At 35.3% G+C, this 23,381-nt stretch overlaps 2 protein-coding genes across 2 annotated transcripts in view; both read left to right on the forward strand.

The window, feature by feature from the left end:
- Positions 1-107: 107 nt before the first annotated feature.
- layna (layilin a) lies at positions 108-9,438 on the forward strand. The gene is made up of 8 exons (XM_073840879.1): positions 108-245; positions 643-660; positions 3,389-3,686; positions 3,762-3,919; positions 4,363-4,407; positions 5,466-5,552; positions 7,635-7,737; positions 7,823-9,438. The coding sequence occupies exons 1-8, from the start codon at positions 170-172 to the stop codon at positions 8,172-8,174; spliced, it is 1,137 nt and encodes a 378-aa protein (XP_073696980.1). The 5' UTR covers positions 108-169; the 3' UTR covers positions 8,175-9,438.
- Positions 9,439-13,080: 3,642 nt separating this feature from the next.
- Positions 13,081-23,381, forward strand: part of LOC141334751 (serine/threonine-protein kinase SIK2-like) — a 39,541-nt gene continuing 29,240 nt past the window's right edge. The window contains exons 1-3 of the mRNA XM_073839975.1: positions 13,081-13,440; positions 15,177-15,293; positions 17,455-17,518. Coding sequence (XP_073696076.1) covers positions 13,303-13,440; positions 15,177-15,293; positions 17,455-17,518 — 319 coding nt within the window. The 5' untranslated portion in view covers positions 13,081-13,302. The remainder of the gene's footprint in view (positions 13,441-15,176; positions 15,294-17,454; positions 17,519-23,381) is intronic.

Raw genomic sequence — 23,381 nt, forward strand, 5'->3', positions numbered from 1 at the left:
CCTCTCCAGACGTTCACAAAGATTTCAGCGGATAACGGAACAGGTGATCTGCTTTCTACTGGACGAAGCGCTCTCAGTGTTGGATGTTCATTTTTTTATTTCCTTGGCTTTTTATTGTCTTCGTGAAATTACTTTTAAAGCCTGTGGAAGTTTGATAAAAGGTGATAAAATGGATGTGGTGAGAAAATGTGGCTGCGTGTTGGTTTTATTCAGCGTCTCCGTGTGCGCGTCAAAGCTCCTGGGTGGTAAGTTCCACATTTAAAAAAGAAAATACCGCACTCGAATATTTTAAAATATTAAACTAGATTATATTTGGAGAAACGCTTTCTAAACTGAATAAGATTTATTATTTTAATTTATACTGGTGTGTCGTGCACTGACAATCTTAAGTTCTTGGTAATAATATGTATTATAAACTACAGAAATTGTTCTTTATAATATTGTGTAATTTTAAAAGATTTTGCTTTAACAGTTTTTCCCCAACTCACATAGCTAACCGACTCGTTCGTCTCCTGTTTAATTAATTTTAATGAGATGCTTAAATATAGGAAGTGACTTCTTTAGATCATGCTTTAACAGTGGCTGTTTTCTCTTTTTACCACTTGTAAACCCGATGTGTTGTCCATCCTCCCTGTGGTGCAGACATTTACGAGCCTAGAGGTATTTCTGCCGCAGACACTAATGGCTTTCTTTCTTAAATGATAGAACCATCTCATCCTATGTCTGTATCTTTATATGGCATCCATTTTCATCTTTAAATATCTAGACTTTAAGGAAAAAGGTCTTTTAGAACAATTCTTTTTGACTGAACATCAAGTAGTGATCTATTTATTCACTAAACAACGTGTTATATGAAAGGGACTTTTTATATATTGGGAGTCCCTGGATTTGCTGATTGACTGAATAGCCCTTGCTTCAGAAAATATTCAAATATATACATGTGAATATGTGTACCTAAAGGGCTTTGTGCATTGAGAAAATAAGATTTTCCATTTCAGCATTTACAATAGCGAACATTTTTCTGACTTACAGTCACTTACAGAATACAGACTCACTTTTCACTGCTTCAAAATGTGGTTTGCTTTTCTTAATTGTTATTGATGATTTAAAATGCAATTACACTGATTTGAACTAATAAAAAGTAATTAATATATGTTAATGTTACAGCATGTTTGTAAATGAAACAGGCAGTCAATATAATGGTAGTCAATTATATTCTTTTAAAAAATGAAAAAAAAAAACATCTATTATAACTTATAAAGCTTTTGCTGTCATTTCTGTCCCTGTAACTTTAAGACTGCAAAGCAGTAGGTGCTGCTTTTTGTACAGTTGATTCCTACATGAGTACAATAAAGTTCATCTCTCATATCGTAAGGATCAGATTAGTATTAGAAGTATTGCATGAACCTTCTTAGGTAAAATCAATGGAAAGGAACACATTTGTGACCCTCCACCACAAAACCAATCTTAAGGGTCAATTTTTGAAATTGAATAAGCTTGTTGGGAAAGGGCAATATTTGGCTGAGATACAACTACTTGAAAATCTAGGAGTGCAAAAAACATAATATTGAGAAAATCACCTTTAAAGTTGTCCAAATGAAGTTCTTAGCAATGCATATTACTAATAAAAAAAGTTTTTATATATATTCATTGTAGAAAATGTACTAAATTTCTTCATGGAACATAATTAGGGGCCAAGCACCAAAATTAACCATAGCAAGTTTGATGTCTCTAACTCAAACTCTCTAGCACCACCACTTGTCCGAAATTTCACTTTCTTTTTGCTAATAACTTTTGAACCGTAAGCCACAAAATCAAAATTCTTTTTTTCTCTGAATCCTTGGGTCATGCCGAGTCGAATGAACAACAAAATTCGTAAGGTTTAGTTTTTTTTCTATAATTCATTATTTGTAAAACCTACTTTTTCGAACTCGTCCTAGGTGGTTTGTCTGATTGTCACCAAAAATTGGCTCAGATCATCTTCAGACCATGCTGGCAAAAAGTTATGGAATTCAAGTTGATTGGACAAACCGTTCTCGAATAACGTGCTAATTAATTCTACGAAAAGCGTGCAAAAATGGATGTGAGGCCACATCTCCGCAACGGTTTGTCGTATTGAGACCAAACTTGGTGTGTGTTATAATATGCATGACCTGAGGCTGCCTGCAGTGTTTCGTCACAGTGCCACCTAGTTGTCAGGAGATATGAAAAATGGCTATTTTTGCTTATAACTTCTCAGGGCTTTGCCAAAAAATCTCAAAGCTCATTCCGTTAGATTCGGAGGAGCATGCCGAGTCGAACCATATCCAATTTTCCCATGTCAGCCATTTTGGGTGTCGACCATTTTGAATTTAGCTTTAAAATGCTGTATCTTGAGAACGGATTAGCGTATCATTTCGACATTAATTACAAAAATGTTCGGCACTATGCCCTGAATGTACATAAAAATTTGGGGGCCAGCGCCACCTTGTGGTCAAAAGTTATAACAATTTCGAAAAATGCTAATAACTTATGTGAAAAATGGCTTATTGTAATGAAATTGATCTCAAAATATAGGCCGAGAACATTGATACCAATTTTGGCAGTTTTGGCCGAACTTCCTGTCCGCCATTTTGATGAATGTATAAAACCTACTTTTTCGAACTCCTCCTAGACCGTTTGTTGGATTTTCACCAAATTTGACTCGGATCATCTTCAGACCATGCTGACAAAAAGTTATGGATTTTGTGTCGATATTCAAAACCGTTTTCATTTAACGCATCAACAAATTTGCTGAAAAGATGCCAAAGCATCTGAAGCTGTATCTCTGCAAAGCTTTGAGATATTTGCACCAAATTTTGTATGTGGCATTATCACCTCACACTGATTACACCACATTAATTTGGTAACAGCGCCACCTATTGGTCAAGAGTGATAAACCATTCATTAACTATCAATTATAAATTGTCCAAAAATGCTAATAACTGTAGACAGCATTAGCCTAGTGTAATGAAATCAGTCTCAAAATATTCCTTGGGTCATGCCGACAACATAGATACCAATTATGCCACAGTTGGTCAAACTTCCTGTCCGCCATTTTGATGAATGTTGAAAACCTACTTTTTTGAACTAGTCCTAGACCATTAGTCCGATTTTCACCAAAATCGAGTCAGATCATCTTCAGACTGTGCTGACAAAAAGTTTTGGATTTCATGTTGATAGATGAAACCGTTTTCGTACAGCGCCTCTACAAATTTTAGGCTTGATGCCAAAATGATTCTGAGGCTTTATATAATTAAAACAGTGTGTTCAATTAATTTGTTCTAAATATAAGTACACAAGTAGAATCAAAAGACTTCAATACATTTACATTCCTTTGTCTTTTCCAACATCTAATGTGTCTTTCAAGGACAGCAGATATGCAAGCGTGGCACTGAGAAGCCCTGCTATAAAATCGCCTACTTTCAAGACATTCGGCGTAAACTCAACTTTGAAGATGCGAGTCGAGCCTGCAGGAGTGATGGTGGAGACCTTCTCAGTATTGAGTCTAAGACTGAGCAGAGACTGATAGAGAGCTTCATCCATGAACTAAAAGCATCAGATGGAGACTTTTGGATCGGGCTCCGTAGGGATCAAGGCTATGAGGAGATAAACAGAGACTGTCCTTCTCAATACTACTGGATGGATGGAAGCCAAGCAACCTTCAGGTACAATGAGAGCTGCATTAGATGGTTTTACTGGTTTTGTTGGTGCTTTTGCTCATTGTTTTGTGTGTGTGACAGGAACTGGCACTGGGATGAGCCTTCTTGTGGGTTTGAGGTTTGTGTGGTGATGTACCATCAGCCCTCTGCTCCTCCGGGTCAGGGTGGGCCTTACATGTTCCAGTGGAATGATGACAATTGTGAAACCAAAAACAACTTTATCTGCAAGTACACCAAAGGTTGGGAAGGCATGTTTTATTCAGTTGATTTCTTAATCAATTAACATTACTAATGATATAGCTCACTGATTTGAACAAACCCCAACGCTAAGCATTCAACTTCAGCATACTTCCTGCACTGTACAGACATGACTGACACATTCAAATAGTGCAGCCTTGTTAAGAAAGACATGGTATTATATTTTGAAGCAATTAGTCTTATGATTTCCATCTGGTGTACAATAAACAATGGCAAAAAAGATTAATTACATTCCAGAAGAGACCACATATCTGGAGAGCAGAATCTCATAGAGACTTGAGGAGTGCTTATTTACCATTCACATTTTATTCAAAAGTTAATATTTGTAGTATTATTTTCAATAATATTATCACAATATTTGATTAGAGCTTCTTACAACATCAAGAATTGTTTATGATAACATGGTTTTCATGTGATGTTTCAGATAAACCTCCAGCAGCCGTCCCTGCAGAAAATAAAACATTTGAAGGTAAGATAGAGATATTGTGCTTGAAAATTAATTTATTTGGTCAAAAGTTTACATACACCTTGCAGAATCTGCAAAATGTTAATTATTTTACCAAAATAAGAGGGATCATACAACATTTTTTATTTAGTACTGACCTGAATAAGATATTTCACATAAAATATGTTAATATATAGTCAACAAGGCAAAATAATAGTTGAATTTATAAAAATTACTCCGTTCAAAAGTTTACATACGCTTGATTCCTAAAACCTGTAACCTGAATGATCTTAGTTTTAGTAATCATTCTAATTCTGTGAGAAAAGGGATTTTCACATACGCTATAACAACACAGAGGAACAATATGGTTGTAATCACTTTCAGGATATTTTTCCAGCTGTTAAACAAAAAAAAAAAATTTGAATGCCAGTCAGAATCCACCTGATTTTAAGGAGCTCAAGCATTTAAAGCAGCAGACTACATTACTGCAGCATGCGCTTACAGTAAACAGAATGTTATTATGCTAATGTAATAATTGTCAATATATTTATCTTAAGAGGCCTTAAGAGAGTGTTAAAAATAATTTTAATGTATGAGTCTTTTATTCTGTTAAGCACAAACTAAAGACAGTTGACGGTAGCCATTGACTTCCAGTATGGTAAAAAAAAAAAAAAAAACTGTAGAAGTCCATGGCTACCGTCAATTGGGAAAACTTGAGGGCAAGTAAATTATGACAGATTTTTTTCTTTTTCATGAACTATCCCTTTAAGTTTTAAAATGATTTATGTTTGGTCTAATTAACACAATCTTAATTACAATGGGGAGAAAAACAGAAGTACCAGAGGTACATATCAGCAAAGTCTTGAATATAAGAAGCCCTTGAAGTCAAAAAAGCTGAGGACTACTGGCCTAATGCTGGATGGATTCAGTTTATTTTGCCATTTTGTGTGAATATGAGAACGTCTGCATTTATTGGTTAATTTGTTTGTTTGTACGTTTCAAACTTTTGTCTGTTTGTTGTGCTGCTATATTGATGTCTTATGACAGACAATACCCTAAAACCTATTTCACATACATTACAGATGCTCTTCCAACACCCAGAATACCCAGAAACCCCTCGGTCACAGAGAAGGATGATGGTATGAGGGTGCTTGTATCTGAACCTCCAGGTGAATCTACTTCTCACAAATAGGGTTGAAGACTGTCAAGACATGAATATCTGTTAAGAATATCTTCCAGAATAAAAATTTCCTAATAATTTACTCACCCCCATGTCATCCAAGATGTTGATGTCTTTCCTTCTTCAGTCAAAAAGAAATTAAGGATTTTGAGGAAAACATTCTAGGATTTTTCTCCATATACCCAATGGGTTGAAGGTCCAAATTGCAGTTTCAAAGGGCTCTACATGATCCTACCTGAGGGGGAGAATAGGGGTCTTATCTAGCAAAACGATTGGTTATTTTAACCATTTTAAACATATTTGGCTTTTAACCACAAATGATGGTCTTGCACTAGCTTTGCGACGCGCATGCGTGTCTTCACGCATTGTGTAATCACGTTGGAAAAGTCACTTGTGGTTAGTTCTTCATCTGTGTACTTTGGTTCAAAAAGGTAGTTTAGGGCCAAAAACTCCATCTCATTTTCTCCTCCAGCTTCAAAATCACCTAACATCATTGTTTCTCCTTTTTTTACAAAGGACGTATGACTTTCTTTGCAAGTTTGCTTTGTAAACACTGGGTAGGCGTACTTCCGCCTACGTCACATGTGTATGATTACGTAATGCATGAGGTTGAGCTAGTGCAAGACGAGCATGTGGTTAAAAAGTATAGAAATTTTAATTGTTTTTTAGAAAATGACCAATTGTTTCGCTAGATAAGACCCTTATTCCTCAGCTGGGATCGTGTAGAGCCCTTTGAAGCTGCATTGAAACTGCAATTTGGACCTTCGACCCGTTGAGTCCCACTGAAGTCCACTATATGGAGAAAAATCCTGGAATGTCTTCCTCAAAAACCTTAATTTCTTTGTGAATGAAGACAGAAAGACATGAACATCTTGGATGACATATGGGTGAGTAAATCTGGAGTAAACATAGTTTCATGATTCTGAAAGAATTATAATGATGCAAGCTAAAGACAAATATTTCAGCTTCTTCACTATTTCGAATTCATTAATGATTTGTGCTATTGATCATGTGATTTTGTACAGACAATAAGATGCTTTGTGGATCATCTCATATCATTCTGCAAGTTCATTCTATTGATTATGCTGATGATTTGCGATAAGATCTACTGAATTAGAATTAGAATTAGAATTAGAATTAGAATTAGAATTAGTAGACATCTTCAGTTGTGGTCTTAAACATTTGGACCCAAATGTACATTAAAAAAAAACCTGGTGTTGAATAATTTTCAATTAGAAATTGATAGTAAATTTCACAACTCAAAATAAACATTAAATATTTAAGTAAAAATATTAAAGAAATAGTAGAAAATAGTTGAGAAAATGTACTCCAATGTGTTTAAACAACATGCAGCAATGCACTGTGTTTTTTATGTAAATTCTTAAAAATTATATTTATCTCGACGCAAAGTACACGTCCATCAAATACTTTTACTTCAAACTCACTAAAATCCGGTACTTAGGTAGAAACCTATACATAGGAGCATGATAAAAATGCTTATTTTAAAGAAAAATGTCAGATGGACTTAGAGGCTTTTGCATCTAAACTCTTCATATATAAATATATATAAATACACACACACACACACACACACACACACACACACACACACACATACACACACATACACTGTTCTTCAAAACGTTGGGGTCAGTAAGATTTCCAGTAAGGAAACAAATTCATCAAATGTTTTTGAAAAGAGTTAGTGTTACAAAAGATTTATAATGAAAATAAATGTTGTTATATTGGACTTTAGCAACAAAGCAGTAGGCTACAACTGTTTTAATAATAATGAGATATTGATAATAAGAAATGTTTATTGAGAAGCAAATTGGCATATTAGCATGATCACGTGACACTAAGGAGTGGAATAATGGCTGCTGATTGTTCAACCTTGTCTTCATTTGAAAATAAATTAAAGTAAAAACAATAATTTGATATTGTAAATACTCCACAATATTACTGCAGTCTGGGTGAGCATTAAATACTTTTTTCAAAAATATGAAAAAATCTTACTAACACCAAACTTTGAACTTTATTGATAGCAAAGTTCTTGTTGCATGTCTTCCAGACAATGTTCTTAATATCGCTTACATTGTGCTGCCAACCATACCTCTTCTGCTGCTGTTGATTGTGGCGACTGGAGTTTTCTGCTTTAAGCTGTTCACAAAGAGGTGCGTCGTTTAAATGCACACTTCACTGATTAAAACATTTAAAATCTGATGCATTTTATAGCATACAACATCATTTATTTAACAGGAAGAAACAACCGACTGAGACCCCAGCAAAGGAACCAGGATACTGGGCCGCTGGAGAAAGATGCAACAGCCCAAGCCCGGACGTCTATAACGTCATCCGAAGGCAGCATGAATCAGACCTGGCAGGCACGCGGCCTGACATCAAGAACACTTCCTTCCTGGGTTCTTCTCCAGATACTCCACCTGGAGATTACGACAACCTGGCAAGCAGGGACACTGAAAGTGGTTTTGTGACACTGGCCAGCACTGAGAGCGGCTTTGTGACCAACGATTTGTATGACACGCTGCAGGGCCGTGGAACTGGGAGATATTACAGAGACCAGGGATGGATGGATGAATTATATGGCTACTGATACGAAAGATGAACATTAGCATTTACTGCATATTCTCCTGTAGAAAGGATAATAGCTGTTGATGTCTTACCCGAGTATTTCCTTGGTGAAAGATATTCAGTATTATCGATATGTGACCCTGGACCACAAAACCAGTCATAAGGTTAAATTTTACAAAACTGAGATATATACATATAAATAAGCTTTCTATTGATGTATAGTTTGTTAGGATAGGACAATATTTGGCCGAGATACAACTATTTGAAAATCTGGAATCTGAGGGTGCAAAAAAAATCAAAATACTGAGAAAATCACCTTTAAATTTGTCCAAATTAAGTTCTTAACAATGCATATTACTAATCAAAAATTACATTTTGATAGGTTTACAGTAGGAATTTTACAAAAAATCTTAATGTAACATGATCTTTACTTAATTTCCTAATGATTTTTGACATAAAAGAAAAATCAATAATTTTGACCCATACAATGTATTTTTGGCTATTGCTACAAATATACCCCAGCGACTTAAGACTGGTTTTGTGGTCCAGGGTCACATATTTCAGTGTAGGTTATCAAATCAGGAAGATGCTAGAGCTCAAAAGAGGCCTGGATGTGTGGACTTCGTAATTTCTAAAAATCTGTATTGAATTGAATGAATGAGAAACTGTGTTTCAGTCTTGGCTGAAATAACATAAGCTAAAATGTATGATTTAAATACAAGGTTTTGTTTCAGTAAATGATTATTTATTGGTTTCAGTTTTAGTTTCAAATGATAATAACCCTGATGAGAGCAACTAAATCAGATTTCTGCAGATCCACCATTAATTTACTCTCAATCAGACTTAAAGTGTAACAACATCTAAAGTTTACAGGTCCCATATGATTATCACATGTAGTTTATCCTTTTCTCCATTTTATTTATATTACAATTGTAGTGTCCATAGGCTCATATGACACATAAAATATCTATAACAGTAATACATACCTGTTTTTATGCATCTTAAAGCCAAATTCTGGAGGATGAGCACTCAAAGGTGGTACAATGTTCCGAACAAGCTGCTCAACAAATCAGAATGAGATGCTCGGATATGAGATAGCTTGTTTGCCCTTACTGATTGGTTTGCATGACCCTGTTATGCTGCTTTTACTGGATGTGCTGTATAGGGCTCAGTAATTACACTGTGACAATCTCTTGCAGACTGTTTTTTCTTGTGAAATAATGAATGATCAATCATCTTTCAAGTTTCTTATATGCAAATCTTGGAATGTGAATGCAGTGATGTTATTGAAGCCTTAATAAACAAAAACAAATGAATGAAATTCAAACACCATCTATAGAGTGTTTTCACAACGCGTCAACAATCGGCCATATTGGCGGCACTGAGCGCAAACAATGCCACTGAACCGAACGAAACTCGCATATTTTGCTGATTATTGGTGTTGAAAATGTTTAATTATTGTCGTGTTTTGGGCTGTACTAATCGGTCCGACCAGGAAAAACATTTGGAGTATTATAGACTGCCAAAAGTTATAACAAATCAAGGAGAAGAGTGAAAAAACTATCTGAGAAACAAAAGGCGTTTGTGGTTGGCCAAACTGAACCAGGATTTCCAGGGCAAGAATCTTCAACATTCGTGTTTGTTCTAAACAATTCCGGTCAGGTAGGTGAAATATTAGGTTAATATCTTAATACTGCTTGTGCATATCTCTACCACATTATAACTTTAGCTTGTCAAAATGTTGCACCCTTTCCTGCTTACTAAGTCCTCTATATGATTTAGCAGCTTCCACACGTTTTTTTCTGTGGCTTAGACAAAATAAATTAGGAGAACAACATATTCAGTAGTACATTACCAGTGCAATCCATGCTGTTGTTTACATCCGAATATCGCCAATATGGCCGTGCATATAGGGAACTGACCAAATCGTGATTTAAGTGCAAACCCTAGATAGTCAGTGTTGGGGGTAAGGCATTCCCAGTAATGCGAGTTACGTAATCAGATTACTTTTTCAAATAACTTATAAAGTAATGCATTTTTTATTTAAAATAAAATATTCGAGTTACTTTTTCAAATAAGTGACGTCAGTTACTTTGTTTTCTCATTTATTAACTATCCCGTGCACGTTTAGAGAAATTGTGCCAAAAAATTTGAATATCGAGGGAAAGTCCATTTATTTCAATAATTAGTTTCAAATAGTGAAACTTGTATGTTATATTAGTTCACTACACACAAAGTGAAATATTTCAAGCCTTTATTTGTTTCAATTTTGATGATTATGGATTAAAGACAAATCAAACAAATACAGTATTTCACAAAATTACAATATTTCATGTGGCCAATAAAAAAAGGATCTTAAACACATGTTGGCCTTCTGATAAGTGTGTTAATGTACTGTATTATATCCTCAGTACTTTGTTGGGCCTCCTTTTGCACTAATTACAGCGTCAAGGCGGCGTGGCATGGAGGCGATCAGCCTTTGACACAGTTGAGGTGTTATGGTAGCCCAAGTTGCTTTGTTGCTTTGATATTGGCCTTCAGCTCGTCTGCATTTCGGGGTCTCTGTTCCCTCATCTTCCTTTTACAATACCCCATAGATTTTCAATGGGGTTTAAGTCAGGCGAGTTTGCCGGCCAATCAAGTACAGTTATTCCATGCTATTAAACCAGGTAGTGGTAGTTTTGGCTTTATGGGCAGGTGCCAAATACCACTGGGCAACAGACCAGTACTTTTCCTCCTTAGCCCAGCACAGATGCTTTTGACATTGTTTTTGGTTCAGGAGTGGCTTGACGCATGTAATTCTCCAGCTGTAGCCCATGTCATGCAGACGTCTGTATGTGGTGGTTCTTGATGCACTGACAGCAGCCTCAGTCCACTCCTTATGAAGCTCCCCCAGATTTCTGAACCACCCTTGCTTGACAATCCTCTCAAGGCTAAGGTCATCCCTGTCACTTGTGCACCTTTTCCAGCCACATTTTTCCCTTCCTCTTAACACTCTGTTATATACTTCGATACTGAGCTCTGTAAGCATCCAGCTTCTTTTGCAATTGCATTTTGAGAATTTTTCTCCTTATGGAGGGTGTCAATGATGGTCTTCTGCACAAACGTCAAAAGTCAGGAGTCTTCCCCATGATTCTGAAGCCTACTAAGCCAGACTGAGACAATTTAAAGGCTGAGAAAACCTTTGCAGGTGTTTTGCGTTAATTAGCTGACTAGATTGGGACACAGGGAGCCATGTGCCATGTGCCATTGGGACACAGGGAGCCATACAATGTTGAACTTTGTCATGATATTCTAATTTTGTGAAATACTGGATTTGTTTTTTTTTTCATCTTTAATCTATAATCATTAAAATTTAAACAAATAAAAGCTTGAAATATTTCACTTTGTGTGTAGTGAACTAATATAACATACAAGTTTTACTTTTTGAAACAAATTATTGAAATAAATGGACTTTCCTCGATATTCTCATTTTTTGGCACATACCTGTAAATGCAGAGGCATTGAGCGCGCTGTGTAAACATGGTTACTGTTAAAGACTAAACGTGTATTTACATGCATTTACATCTTGGACAAAAACAGATTCAGTATTTCTCAAAATGAATAAAAACAGTGAAATTCAAACTCAGAATATGAAACAAGCATGCAATAATTGAATAGTAACACAAAAATCTTTTATGTATTTAATCCTATTTTATTAACCAATGTGTTTGCTGCTGACTTTCGATGATCACATTTAACCATATTAATAAGCAAAAACTTGAACTTTTCATCACCTGCGTCCGATTCTTCATGCAATCCAGAATGGCAGAACAAGCAAACCCAGCCTTGATTTTAAAAGTAACGCTAAAGTATGTAACGCATTACTTTACAAAAAAGTAACTGAGTAACGCACTTGTAATGTATTACTTTTAAAAGTAACGTTCCCCAACACTATAGTAGGTGCGTGCATGTGTGTAAAAAAAAAAAAACATAACATAACAGCAGTAAGCGTTTTGGACAGCAGGGGTCGCTATCTGACAACATGCTCAGAGCGCTGAGAGCGCAGATGTAGCAACAGATCTACAGATGTTTAAATAAATGTACATATAGACTTTGATAAATTACAAAATTCTATGCATTAAAAAGCATATATTTTACTTATTTAAAATATATAAAATATATCATATATTGAATAAAGCATCCGTCTATAATGTAGTCACTCAAAGTTGTTATTATAAAATATTGCAAAGCCTTTTGGTATACATAATAGAAACAATATTTTCTTTAGATGCATATGTGCGTCGACATACATTATTAGTCAACGTTTTGGACAACTAGGCTACTAAAAATATAAAACAACAGAGGTGGATAATAATAACAACATATTCTTCTTCTTATTATTATTATTATTATTATCATCATGTTTTTAGGGTTCCGTTATCCACGCTATGGTGTTAAATAAACACAAAACAACAAATAAATAAATAAATTCCAAATATGAAGCGAAGCAATGATGTCAGCTGCATTTCAAGCCCTCGGAGAACGAGCTCTCGCTATCTATGCCTGCTATCTTTATTTTACGCATTGAGCAAAATCCGTCCTCTATGAAAAATGCATGCAACACAAATTTACAAAAATCCGTACTTATGTTTACTTGCGGTAGGTTATGGTGTCGGTGTCACTCTTTATGTCGCGAGCAGGATCTTTTAACCAATTCTAAACAATAAAGTGCAATTGAGTTTTGAAGGTCAAATGTAAGCAACAGAGTTGAAAGTGTTTGTAGAGATTGCAGTAGCCGCTGATTGACGTACGCAGTGGATAAGGTTGTCTTGGTGACATGCTGGTCGCGGACATTGAAGCCGCTTTGTGAGATCCGCCCCTTTATAAAATCCCTTCAGCACTGACGTCAATGCATGTCGAGCGCCAGAACATCATTCCTCATGCCGAGCATCAGAGCGGAATGCGCTCTCATTTCAGTCATGTAGAGCCCTTATCTGGAAACGAAGAAATGTGCAGGAGCCCTTGGCACCCCTATGCTCCATTTGCATTTTAACTCTGGCATTAGGAACATAATCATACCCGCTGCCACTTGAATTGCTTTGTAAGAGCAGGTGAGGGTGGCCAAATCATCCACACACCTCTTTATCCAGTAGTTCACTACAAAAACTATGGTCATGGCCGCCCAGGACCAAAAGCCGTCGCAGCGGGCTCCGGTTCGCGTGGGATTTTATGATATTGAGCGCACGCTGGGAAAAGGCAATTTTGCAGTTGTGAAGCTGGCGAGACATCGTATCACCAAATCGGAGGTGAGTAACACACAAGTACGCACACACTCATTCACACACTAGTGTTTTCACTGTGCATGCACTCGTGCAATCGAAACAACTTACATTTTCACTTTGTCTATAAAAATGTTAACCCTAAATATTTCTAAGTTGTATTTGAGTCTGTGACAGGTGGGATCTGCGTGGTGAAAAATAGAAACATTTTTCAAAAATGCAGTTTAAAACGTGCTAAGTTCTATTTGCAATGCAATATTTGCATTCATGGTGACTTCATGCATTTTATAAAAACGTTTTGTACAAAACATAAATGTAATGGCTGCTACAATGTCAAGTGGTGTAACCATAAACTAAAATAATAATAATAACAGTTATATATAACTCAATGTGCAAATATAATGATATTATGATATACAACGATTATTTTATTATTATTATTTTATTATGTGTTCTTAGGGTTACTATATGTCACCTGGACAAATCGCACCTTGCAATAAAAAAGTCCAAATATGCAAGAGAAAAAAGGTTATAAAGGGTCCTCTAATTTTTGTCACATGGCTTTCTGTATGTTGGTGTCACCGGACAAAATTAATAATATGGTAACACTTTACAATAAGGTTCCATTAGTTAATGTTAGTTAATGTATTAACTAACACAAACAAACAATGAACAATGCATTTATTACAGTATTTATTAATGTTTGTTAATGTTAGTGAAAATACAGTTGTTTTTGTTAATTCAAAGAGCATTAACTACAAGCACAACTTTTGATTTTAATAATGCATTAGTAGAAGTTCATGAAATCAATATTAAGATTAATAAATGCTGTAGAAGTATTGTTCATTCTTAGCTCATGTTAACTAAACTAGTTAACTAATGTTAACTTATCAATCTTACTGTGACGTTTTTCATTAATATTTTACAACGACATTTCTTCTCTACCAAACTGCTCTTGATGCAGTTTTAATCATTTTAATGAGACTTTTAAATGAATCATATAATCATCTCATATTTTAATTTAGAAACACAGAAAACACAGAAAATGTGTTTTCAAGTTTTATATTAATTGCTTTTTTAATATACTTTTGAATAGCCTAATAGATCGAAACAAAACAAACAACATTGACCTTTGATATCTAGGACATGGTGGCAAATTATAAGTGGAAACATTTTTTTGCATGTTCAGATTGTTATTTACCTGGATCAAGTGCTTAAATTGTATATTACGTAATGTGTATTTTATTTAAATAACAAGCACTGGTTGGATCTGCCTTTTGTTTCTCTGTCATCAGTTTGGATTAGTATTACATTGTTGTTGTGCTATGAAAAAGGTCAGTTTACTCTCTGAACTTAAGTTGTAGCGTGAATAAGAGCTGCATTCAAGATCAGTTCAGATAAAACCAAACAAGTTATGCAGCTTCCCACCATTTCTTACTCAGAAGCAAAAGTGGAACAGCTGTATATCTAGTTGCATAATTTGTAAAGACGTGAGACAGGAAGCAGTCTGTGAGCAATGATTTTTTTCAAGCTTTATTACAACTATAAAGTCTTGTATACAAAATGACATATGCCTAAGTGGTCTTTTGCTGTTTAGAAGGCTAATAGGTTTGAAATTATTACTGTTTTATTGTATTGTTGTTTATATTTGCACTGCAGCTAAGTGGATATTTCATTCCTTTATTTTCTGAAAACTAAAAAATAACAAATGCATCAGTGGATGTTAAAAAAAAATGCTAACATTTACATTTTCTGAATTGCAGGTGGCCATTAAGATCATAGACAAGACCCAGCTAGATGCAGTGAACCTGGAGAAGATCTACAGGGAAGTGGAAATCATGAAGTTGCTAGACCATCCTCACATCATCAAGCTTTACCAGGTACTGCATGATCACGATTGTGTGTATTTATAATAAATTTGTGATATTCCACCAGCCATGCAGGCAGTTTTTATTTGTCACCTGTATCAGCATGTATCCCATGAGACTACTGTAGTTTCATCTGGGTGCTTTATAGGGTTAGTCTTATGTTATGTAAAAATTTTTTGGGTCACTCTAGGCCTGGATGCTGAAAGTATCAACAGCTGCCTGTGCTGTTACACAACACAAACACAGCATCAGCAGCAGTCCAATCGTGACTTCTACAAGGGGCAGTGCTCATATTGTGATCTGTCTGTCTGGTATTATATACATATTGCTTTGAAAAAATGGCAGAGTCAACTGGGAATGTCATTAACCTATAGGAATCTAGCAAATGTCCACATAGTCATTAGAGCAAAACCAGGCCTTACAAACAGACCAACAAAGAAACATACCCACAAAGAAGTAATAATAATTATTATTATAATTACCCTACAAACAGGAAATCAAAGAAACATGTCCAAAAAAAGTATTTTTAAAATTAGCTTTATTTGAAAAAAACTTAATTAAATATATATTTTTTAATTAATAATACTTTTAACAATAGGTTTTATTATTATTTTTCATTGGTTCACTATTATTCACTGGTATACTATAGTTATAGTTTTTTTGACATTTTCTAAAATGAGGGGGAAAATAAGTAGTTCTGCCCAAATTATTATCATTATTATATTAGTATTAGTATTGTTGCTATTACATAAAATATTAACAAAACAATAATTATAATACGAATCTATAAAGTAATACATTTTAGTACAATTATTTAATTTACAAAATTCGACTTTGGTGGAAGGTAATTGTTAATCAATGGGCAAAAGTCATTACGATTTGATTGGATGTAACTGATTATGATTGGCTGTGATTGGTTCTTGCGATAAATCCCGCCTCTTGGGTTTGTGTGCGTTTCGTGTTCGCGAATCAGTCTGAATGAAAAATATAATAGCATTAAACTCCGTTGAAAAAAACAGCATATGCTGGTTAGGTAGGTTTTGATGATGGTTTAAGCTGGTCCTTTGCTGGTTTATGCTGGTATTAGGATGGTTTATGCTGGTCCTTTTGCTGGTTTAAGCACATGACCAGCTAAGGACCAGCATAATCCAGCAAAGGACCAGCATAAACCAGCTAAGGACCAGCTTAAACCAGCATCAAAACATATCTAACCTGCATCCCAGCATCAAAACTACCTAACTAGCATATGCTGTTTTTTTCAACAGGGAAGGGAAGACTAATTTTAAAAAGTAAGTAAACAACTCATACACTTAGATATAACCACTTTGTTACATCAAAATAAGACTTAAAATGGCTTGAAACATAATCTGGGGGAGTTTTAGTGAGGAATCAGCTTGGTGAAATTTAAGGTAAATCTCTGTTTTTTTTTTACCTAGCTTTGATGACTGATGATCTGGAAAAATTCAAAAACAGTTAAAAGTTAACTATTTAAAAAATAGCTGAACATAAGTTCACAAATAAAATATATTGTTTAAATAATTACTGCCTTTTGGAATAAATGTAAAATGTCTAAAACATTAACTTGATGAGTTTCATACTTGTCTTTAATAAACAGAATGTTACATTGTTAATATAAAAAATCATTTTTCTGATAGTGTTGTAAATGTTTATTTACCCAGGAAAATATGATTGGGACATGCATTTACATTTGATAAATGTTTTTTAAATGTTTGATGGTTGTGTATACCATGGTACTGAATTATTGCCACATTCATCTATCACAATATTATAATATGGTACTACAATGCACTTTGTTCAGAGTAACATGGCACCACCATGATACATGTTATGGTACTTTTTGTTTGTGCGCTCAATAAGAGAACACCAGTGTAGAGAATAATAGCTTAATGAAATATTACACCTATGCATCTAAAATAATATCCATAACCTATTATTGACTAAGTGTGAATCACTTGTCATCTTCTCCTTTGCCTCACACAAAAAAGAACGCACTGTAGCATTGTTTTCTCACTTGAAGCCAAGCGTGAACACTTGTGACAGGTGAAAATGCTGTCAGTCTTTTATGCTACTGTAATTTCAGAATTTTGTGATTTGTGATATTAATTGCATTGCCATAATCATTCCATATTCATGCAATCTTCTCTTTCAATAGGTCATGGAGACCAAAAACATGCTTTATCTAGTCACAGAATACGCCAGGAATGGAGAAATATTTGGTGAGTCCGTTCATTTCCATACATGTGCGAACAAAAGTTCATTTGACTGTGATTCATATTATTCACCCCACACTGTGAAGTACTGCATGTGCTGTGAAAACATGCCTGCAGTGGATTGAGATGGTCATACCACATTTCTGCATATTTCATCCATCTATACACTGATTCACTCACTTAAAGCCTAATGGATGAGCTGAGCACAAGCTATTTTTTCTACTGTGATGATTAGCGGTGTCACCTGTAATGGAAAAAGGTCCTGGTGATTTAGATGAGAGCTACGTGACCAAAGAAACAATCATCTCACCCATAACAGCCCCATGTGGTAATGCTAACGTCATACTTGAAAGACAGTGAATGAGATTTATAGCCTCATTAAGGGGCAAAAGGTTGCCTTTGACAAAGAAAGTGAGAGAATATGATATGACAGCTCCTGCCAAAAAAGAGGAATAAGATAATAATTTACAGGGACATCCTTGTTATTTTGTCAGTATGTCTTTAGTTATTGTGTTAATATACTCCTTGTGTTTGACGGCATGCATACTGTGTTCTTAGCTCACATACGTCAGCGGTAAAACAATGACAATGTTTGCAATAGCCTACTCTTTCTGCCATGTACAATATGAATTTTCTGTGTATGTGGATTACCCATGGATTATTACATTTTCCAAAATATACAGTATGCAACAGGTCACAGTACTCTTCTCATAAAGTCACAAACTGAAGTTGCACAATATGTAACTATCCATATAACCGTCCATATTCAAGATAGCAGAATAAGTAGGCCTGTCAGTTTTTAAAATGATAAGTGTTTTTTTTGCTTTGAAAATTGTTTCTTAGTATGACTAAGACCAAACCAAGATTTATTCAGACACCTTTAACATTTCTCACATTATCACAGTTATTCGCTACAGTTTCACGAGTTCGCTCTTGCATATAATAAACAGCGTAAAAGTTAAGCGTGTTTGGCATGCTGTCCGGGAGAGGGCTCCGAGCTCGGTAGTCATTCCCGAGCCTGGGGCACTCCCCCTGCCCAGGCATTTTCGGCATTTTGCCCGAACCCAAAAGCGCTCCCCCTAGCTGGAGGTGAAGAGAAAATAAAAAAGTGGGGGGTGGGAGGGATGCTGAAATCAGAGATAACTGAAGGTAGGACTGCTTGGTTATTTAAAGGGACTGTAGTAATTGGATAGGGAGAGTGATTGGATAGGGAGTGATTGCTGATGATGAATTGGCCGTGTTAATTATCTGCGCGAGCTCCTCCTGAAATTTGTTAATGAAACATCACTTAAAAAATGGTAATAAAATATGACAAGAACTCAAATTCATCTTGATTCATAATGTCAGATAACTTTGATAGAAAGGTATGTAGGCTAACAAAACATGATCAGGTCAAAGTGTCAAATAAAATTTTTGGTTCAAAATTTTCATAAATTTTACTGTATGAACAATTTTTGAGTATTATATGTCAGTTTACTTTATTGCTATCCTCACTTACATAAATGAACCATAGTGTCTTGCATCCACTAGTAAAAAAAGTATAAAAAATTATATCTAGTGTCTGAATAATTTTAGATTTTTGCTTTATTTGCTCAGAACTGCTGAAGTAGTAAACGCTACACAATGGCGAGTGACAATATTGAATTTATTCAGCCGTATATTTTCGAACCAGAAACTGATTCTGGAGAAGAAAAGCGAATTATACAGGGTCATCCAAGTCGATGTATCAGAATTAATGCATTTTATGTATCGCTCAGTGTTGGATATGTAACATAGCCTTTAGTTCTGCGATAAGCTGACAGGATTGGTTACATGCTTGTGATTGGTTGCATGTTTTGGTACACTGCTGTTTTAATAAGAAAATGCTCAGAAATGGTATAGACTGATGAATTTGCACATGGTTTGTCTTTAAGCTTATTGAAAACACCAGACAGACATCTTGATTTTGACTGCAAGTATAGGGAAAATGGCTCCAGTTTCTTTTGTTGTTGTCAAAGGATGTGCATCCAATCAAACATACCAAATTAGGCAGATGTCTCAGAAAACATGCAAAAGTAAAAGAAAATACCATCCAGATTCCAGACTGCAGTGCATTAAATGGGGGTGCACTGAAGTTAAAAGGTTTGTGTTTGTGCTTAGCACAGTGTGTTTTGTGTGGTGAATTATTGGCTGAGAGAAACCATAAAAAATCAATTTTGTGCAATAAACAGTTTTGGTGCTGAATTTGGTACTATTGCCTGCTGATGTCCAAGAAAAAACACTGTTGAGAGCGACTGCTTCCAAAAGTAAAATCAGAATTACCATTTCCTTTCAGACTGCCAAGAGATATTTCACATAAAATTATAAGGTCATGTGACAACAATGCACCTTAGTACTATTTAAATACTTGTGCTTGACTGTGGCTGACTTTAACTGATCTGCAAAATTTGTTGAAAACGACAAAGACTTGAACTTGGACAATTTCTTCTTCCTCAAAGTGACGCTCACACTGTGTTGCATACTTTATCACAGATGAAGTGGATTAGATCCAATATTTGTCCAATACACAGATGTTACAGGCATTTTCATGAAGCAACAGAAATGCATTTCAATCAGTACTTCATGTGCTGCTTAATGTAGTGCCTGCATGTACAAGAATAAAGTTAAACACAAGCCAATATAATTTAGTTCACCCAAAAATGAAAATTAGCCCACTGTTTACTCACAAGTGTACATGACTTCCTTCTTTCAGACGAATCTAATCGGAGTTATATTAAAAATTCTTCCGGCTCTCCCAAGCTTTATAATGGCAGTGAGTGGTTCTTTCTCTTCATCAGTCCCAAACAAGTCCAATAAAGTGCATCCATCCATAATAAAAAGTGTCTTACATTTTGAATAAAGGTCTCCTGTAGTGAATTGATATCTACAGAATATCTACATTTAAAACGTAATAATCACTTTAATCTAGCTTGCGCTAACAGTCGTACACAGAAGCCGCTCTGGGCAGATGATGTAGGACGTTTGTGTTGCACATAAGCCTGTGAGTCTCGTAAAAATCAACGTTTGTTTACAGGAAAAAAGGAAGCAAAGTTTCCTTTCTTTAGCAAAGGAAAACCAGGCTTATATCGAAATCCTCTGACATTTTTCTAGACAAATCCTTGTTTTGTACTTTTAATTAAAGTCTGGTGTTTTGTTTCAGTCTCTCCGTTACGACTGTTAGCGCAAGCTAGATTAAAGTGATTATTGCATTTTAAATATGGATATTTTTCTTACACAAATGCATCGATTCACTACAGAAGGCCTTTATTCACCACCCGGAGCCATGTGAGGCACATTGTATTATGGATGGATGCCCTTTACTGGACTTGTTTTGGAATCCTAAAGAGAAACACTCACCCACTGCCATGATAATGCTTGGGAGAGCCAGAACAACTTTTTAATATAACTCAGATTGTATTCGTCTAAAAGAAGGAAGTCATATACACTTAGAAAGCCTGGAGGGTGAGTAAATAGTGGACTAATTTTCATTTTTGAAAAACTCTTTAAAGGGTTAAATACCAAAAAACGTGTAGTCTATAGTTTTTAATCCGTTTAATTTGATAAACATGACACAGTATAACATTAAGATTACATGTAAGGAGTTTTTTTTCTGTTGCAAAACCAGATTTTGTAAGCATCAGCAGAAATTGAGGTGTAAGAATAAACACAAAACACATGTCATGAGTGAATCTGGTCAATTGACCCTTCACAGGGAATTTGAATGACAGGTGATCTGACCAATCATAACTGCCATTTTTGTCATACCTTCTGATGTTCATTCACACTATAACTAGTAAAAAGGAAGAGATAATCGGTTCATGTGCCACTTGAAGTGAGGCAATATATACAGTCAAGCCCAAAATTATTCATACCCCTGGCAAATTCTGACTTAAAGTTACTTTTAATCAACCAGCAAGTTTTTTTTTTTTAATTAGAAATGACACAGACGTCTCCCCAAAGATAATAAGACGATGCACAAGAGACATCATTGTGGAAAAAATATTACTCATCTTTTTTTTACATTTGAACAAAAAGTGGCATGCCCAAAATTATTCATACCCTTCTCAATAATCAATAGAAAAGCCTTTATTGGCTATTACAGCAATCAAATGCTTCCTATAATTGCTGACCAGCTTTTTGCATGTCTCCACTGGTATTTTTGCCCATTCATCTTTAGCGATGAGCTCCAACTCTTTCAGGTTGGAGGGTCTCCTTGCCATCACCCTGATCTTTAGCTCCCTCCACAGATTCTCAATTGGATTTAAGTCAGGACTCTGGCTGGGCCACTGCAAAACGTTAATGTTTTTGTCTGCTAACCATTTCTTCACCACTGTTGCTGTGTGTTTTGGGTCGTTGTCATGCTGAAATGTCCACTGGTGCCCAAGGCCAAGTTTCTCTGCAGACTGCCTGATGTTGCTGTTGAGAATTTTGATGTATTGCTCCTTTTTCATGGTGCCGTTTACTGTGATTAGGTTCCCTGGTCCACCGGCTGAAAAACACTTCCAAAATATTAGGTTCCCACCACCATGTTTGACAGTGGGGATGGTGTTCTTAGGGTTGAAAGCTTCTCCTTTTTTGCACCAAATAAAGGCTACATCATTGTGGCCAAACAATTAAATTTTTGTTTCATCTGACCATAAAACAGAAGATCAGAAGTCTGTATCAGGGTAATTAGGATGCTTTAGAACAGCTTGGATTGTTTGGAATGGTATAGAACTTTGGATTTTCCCATAGACTGTGACAGTTTGCAAAGGGTTTAAATAATTTTGGACATGACACATTTGTTCAAATGTAAATAAAAGCTGAGAAATATTTTCTTTCCACAATGATGCTTCTTGTACATCGTCTTATTATCTTTTGGGAGAAGCCTGTGTCATTTCCGGAAAAAAAAAAAAACTTGCTGGTTGAATAAAAGTAACTTTAAGTCAGAAGGGGTATGAATAATTTTGGGCTTGACTGTATGTATGTATGTATATATATATATATATATATATATATATATATATATATATGCAGTATGTAGTAGACAGTACACTAGGTTTCCATTCTGAAAATAGCCAGTGTTGGAATGCTGTGAAGTGTGGACCTGGTTAGTGTTTATGACGTTATGACATATGAACTGTTTTAAATAAAAACATTTGTTTTGACGTTTTGACAGTCTTAAGGATAATCTTCTGTCAATTATATTTATTTCAGTTTATATTCCTCTGTAATTTAAGTTGCTTTTATTTAGATGTTTAGCACTTTGCATGATAGGACTTATAATCAGCATCTTAAGTTTTATTTATAAAGCATAAAGGTTGAAGGTAAACATATTGGTCTCCATACAAGGTGTATAGAAGTTGATTTGAGTGCTAAATATCTAGTCACTCATTTATGATTTTGGTTAAAGGTCACTGGAACTTCTGTCAAATTCTTAACACAAGATTACCTGAGTCATCCTGTGAAGTCATTCATTCATTTTTTTAATTTGAACTTTTGTCTCCTATAAACTTGAATATCTATATTTTCCCATCTCTAAAGCTTTGTAATGGTAGATCTGCTCATCAGTCATCTTCTTTCATATTTTTCTCCATTCTGGATATTGGAAAGTAGTTAAATTTTTGCTGCAAGAAGGTTCTAAATTTTACACGTCATCATGATAGAGATTAGATGTTCAGTTTTCTTATACCTGCTGGGTGCAAATGATGCTTTGTCATATAGTCAATCCATAGGGATGTGAAGCCATCTGTCAACTCAATCAACTCAATATCGTACCATCCCACTCGTGCTGCACATTGCCTCACATTCGCATGCACAGCGCATCCTTTGAAGTTTCCTACATGTCGCTAACACATGGGCCGTATGACGC

The sequence above is a fragment of the Garra rufa genome, chromosome 5 (assembly GCF_049309525.1).
Source record: "Garra rufa chromosome 5, GarRuf1.0, whole genome shotgun sequence".
NCBI classification, from domain to species: domain Eukaryota; kingdom Metazoa; phylum Chordata; class Actinopteri; order Cypriniformes; family Cyprinidae; genus Garra; species Garra rufa.

Coding starts and splice junctions, on each gene's coding strand:
- layna (XM_073840879.1), top strand. CDS start 170: ATGGATGTGGTGAGAAAATGTGGCTGCGTGTTGGTTTTATTCAGCGTC. Junction 3,920..4,362: donor TATCTGCAAGTACACCAAAG/GTTGGGAAGGCA, acceptor GTGATGTTTCAG/ATAAACCTCCAGCAGCCGTC. Junction 5,553..7,634: donor GCTTGTATCTGAACCTCCAG/GTGAATCTACTT, acceptor CATGTCTTCCAG/ACAATGTTCTTAATATCGCT.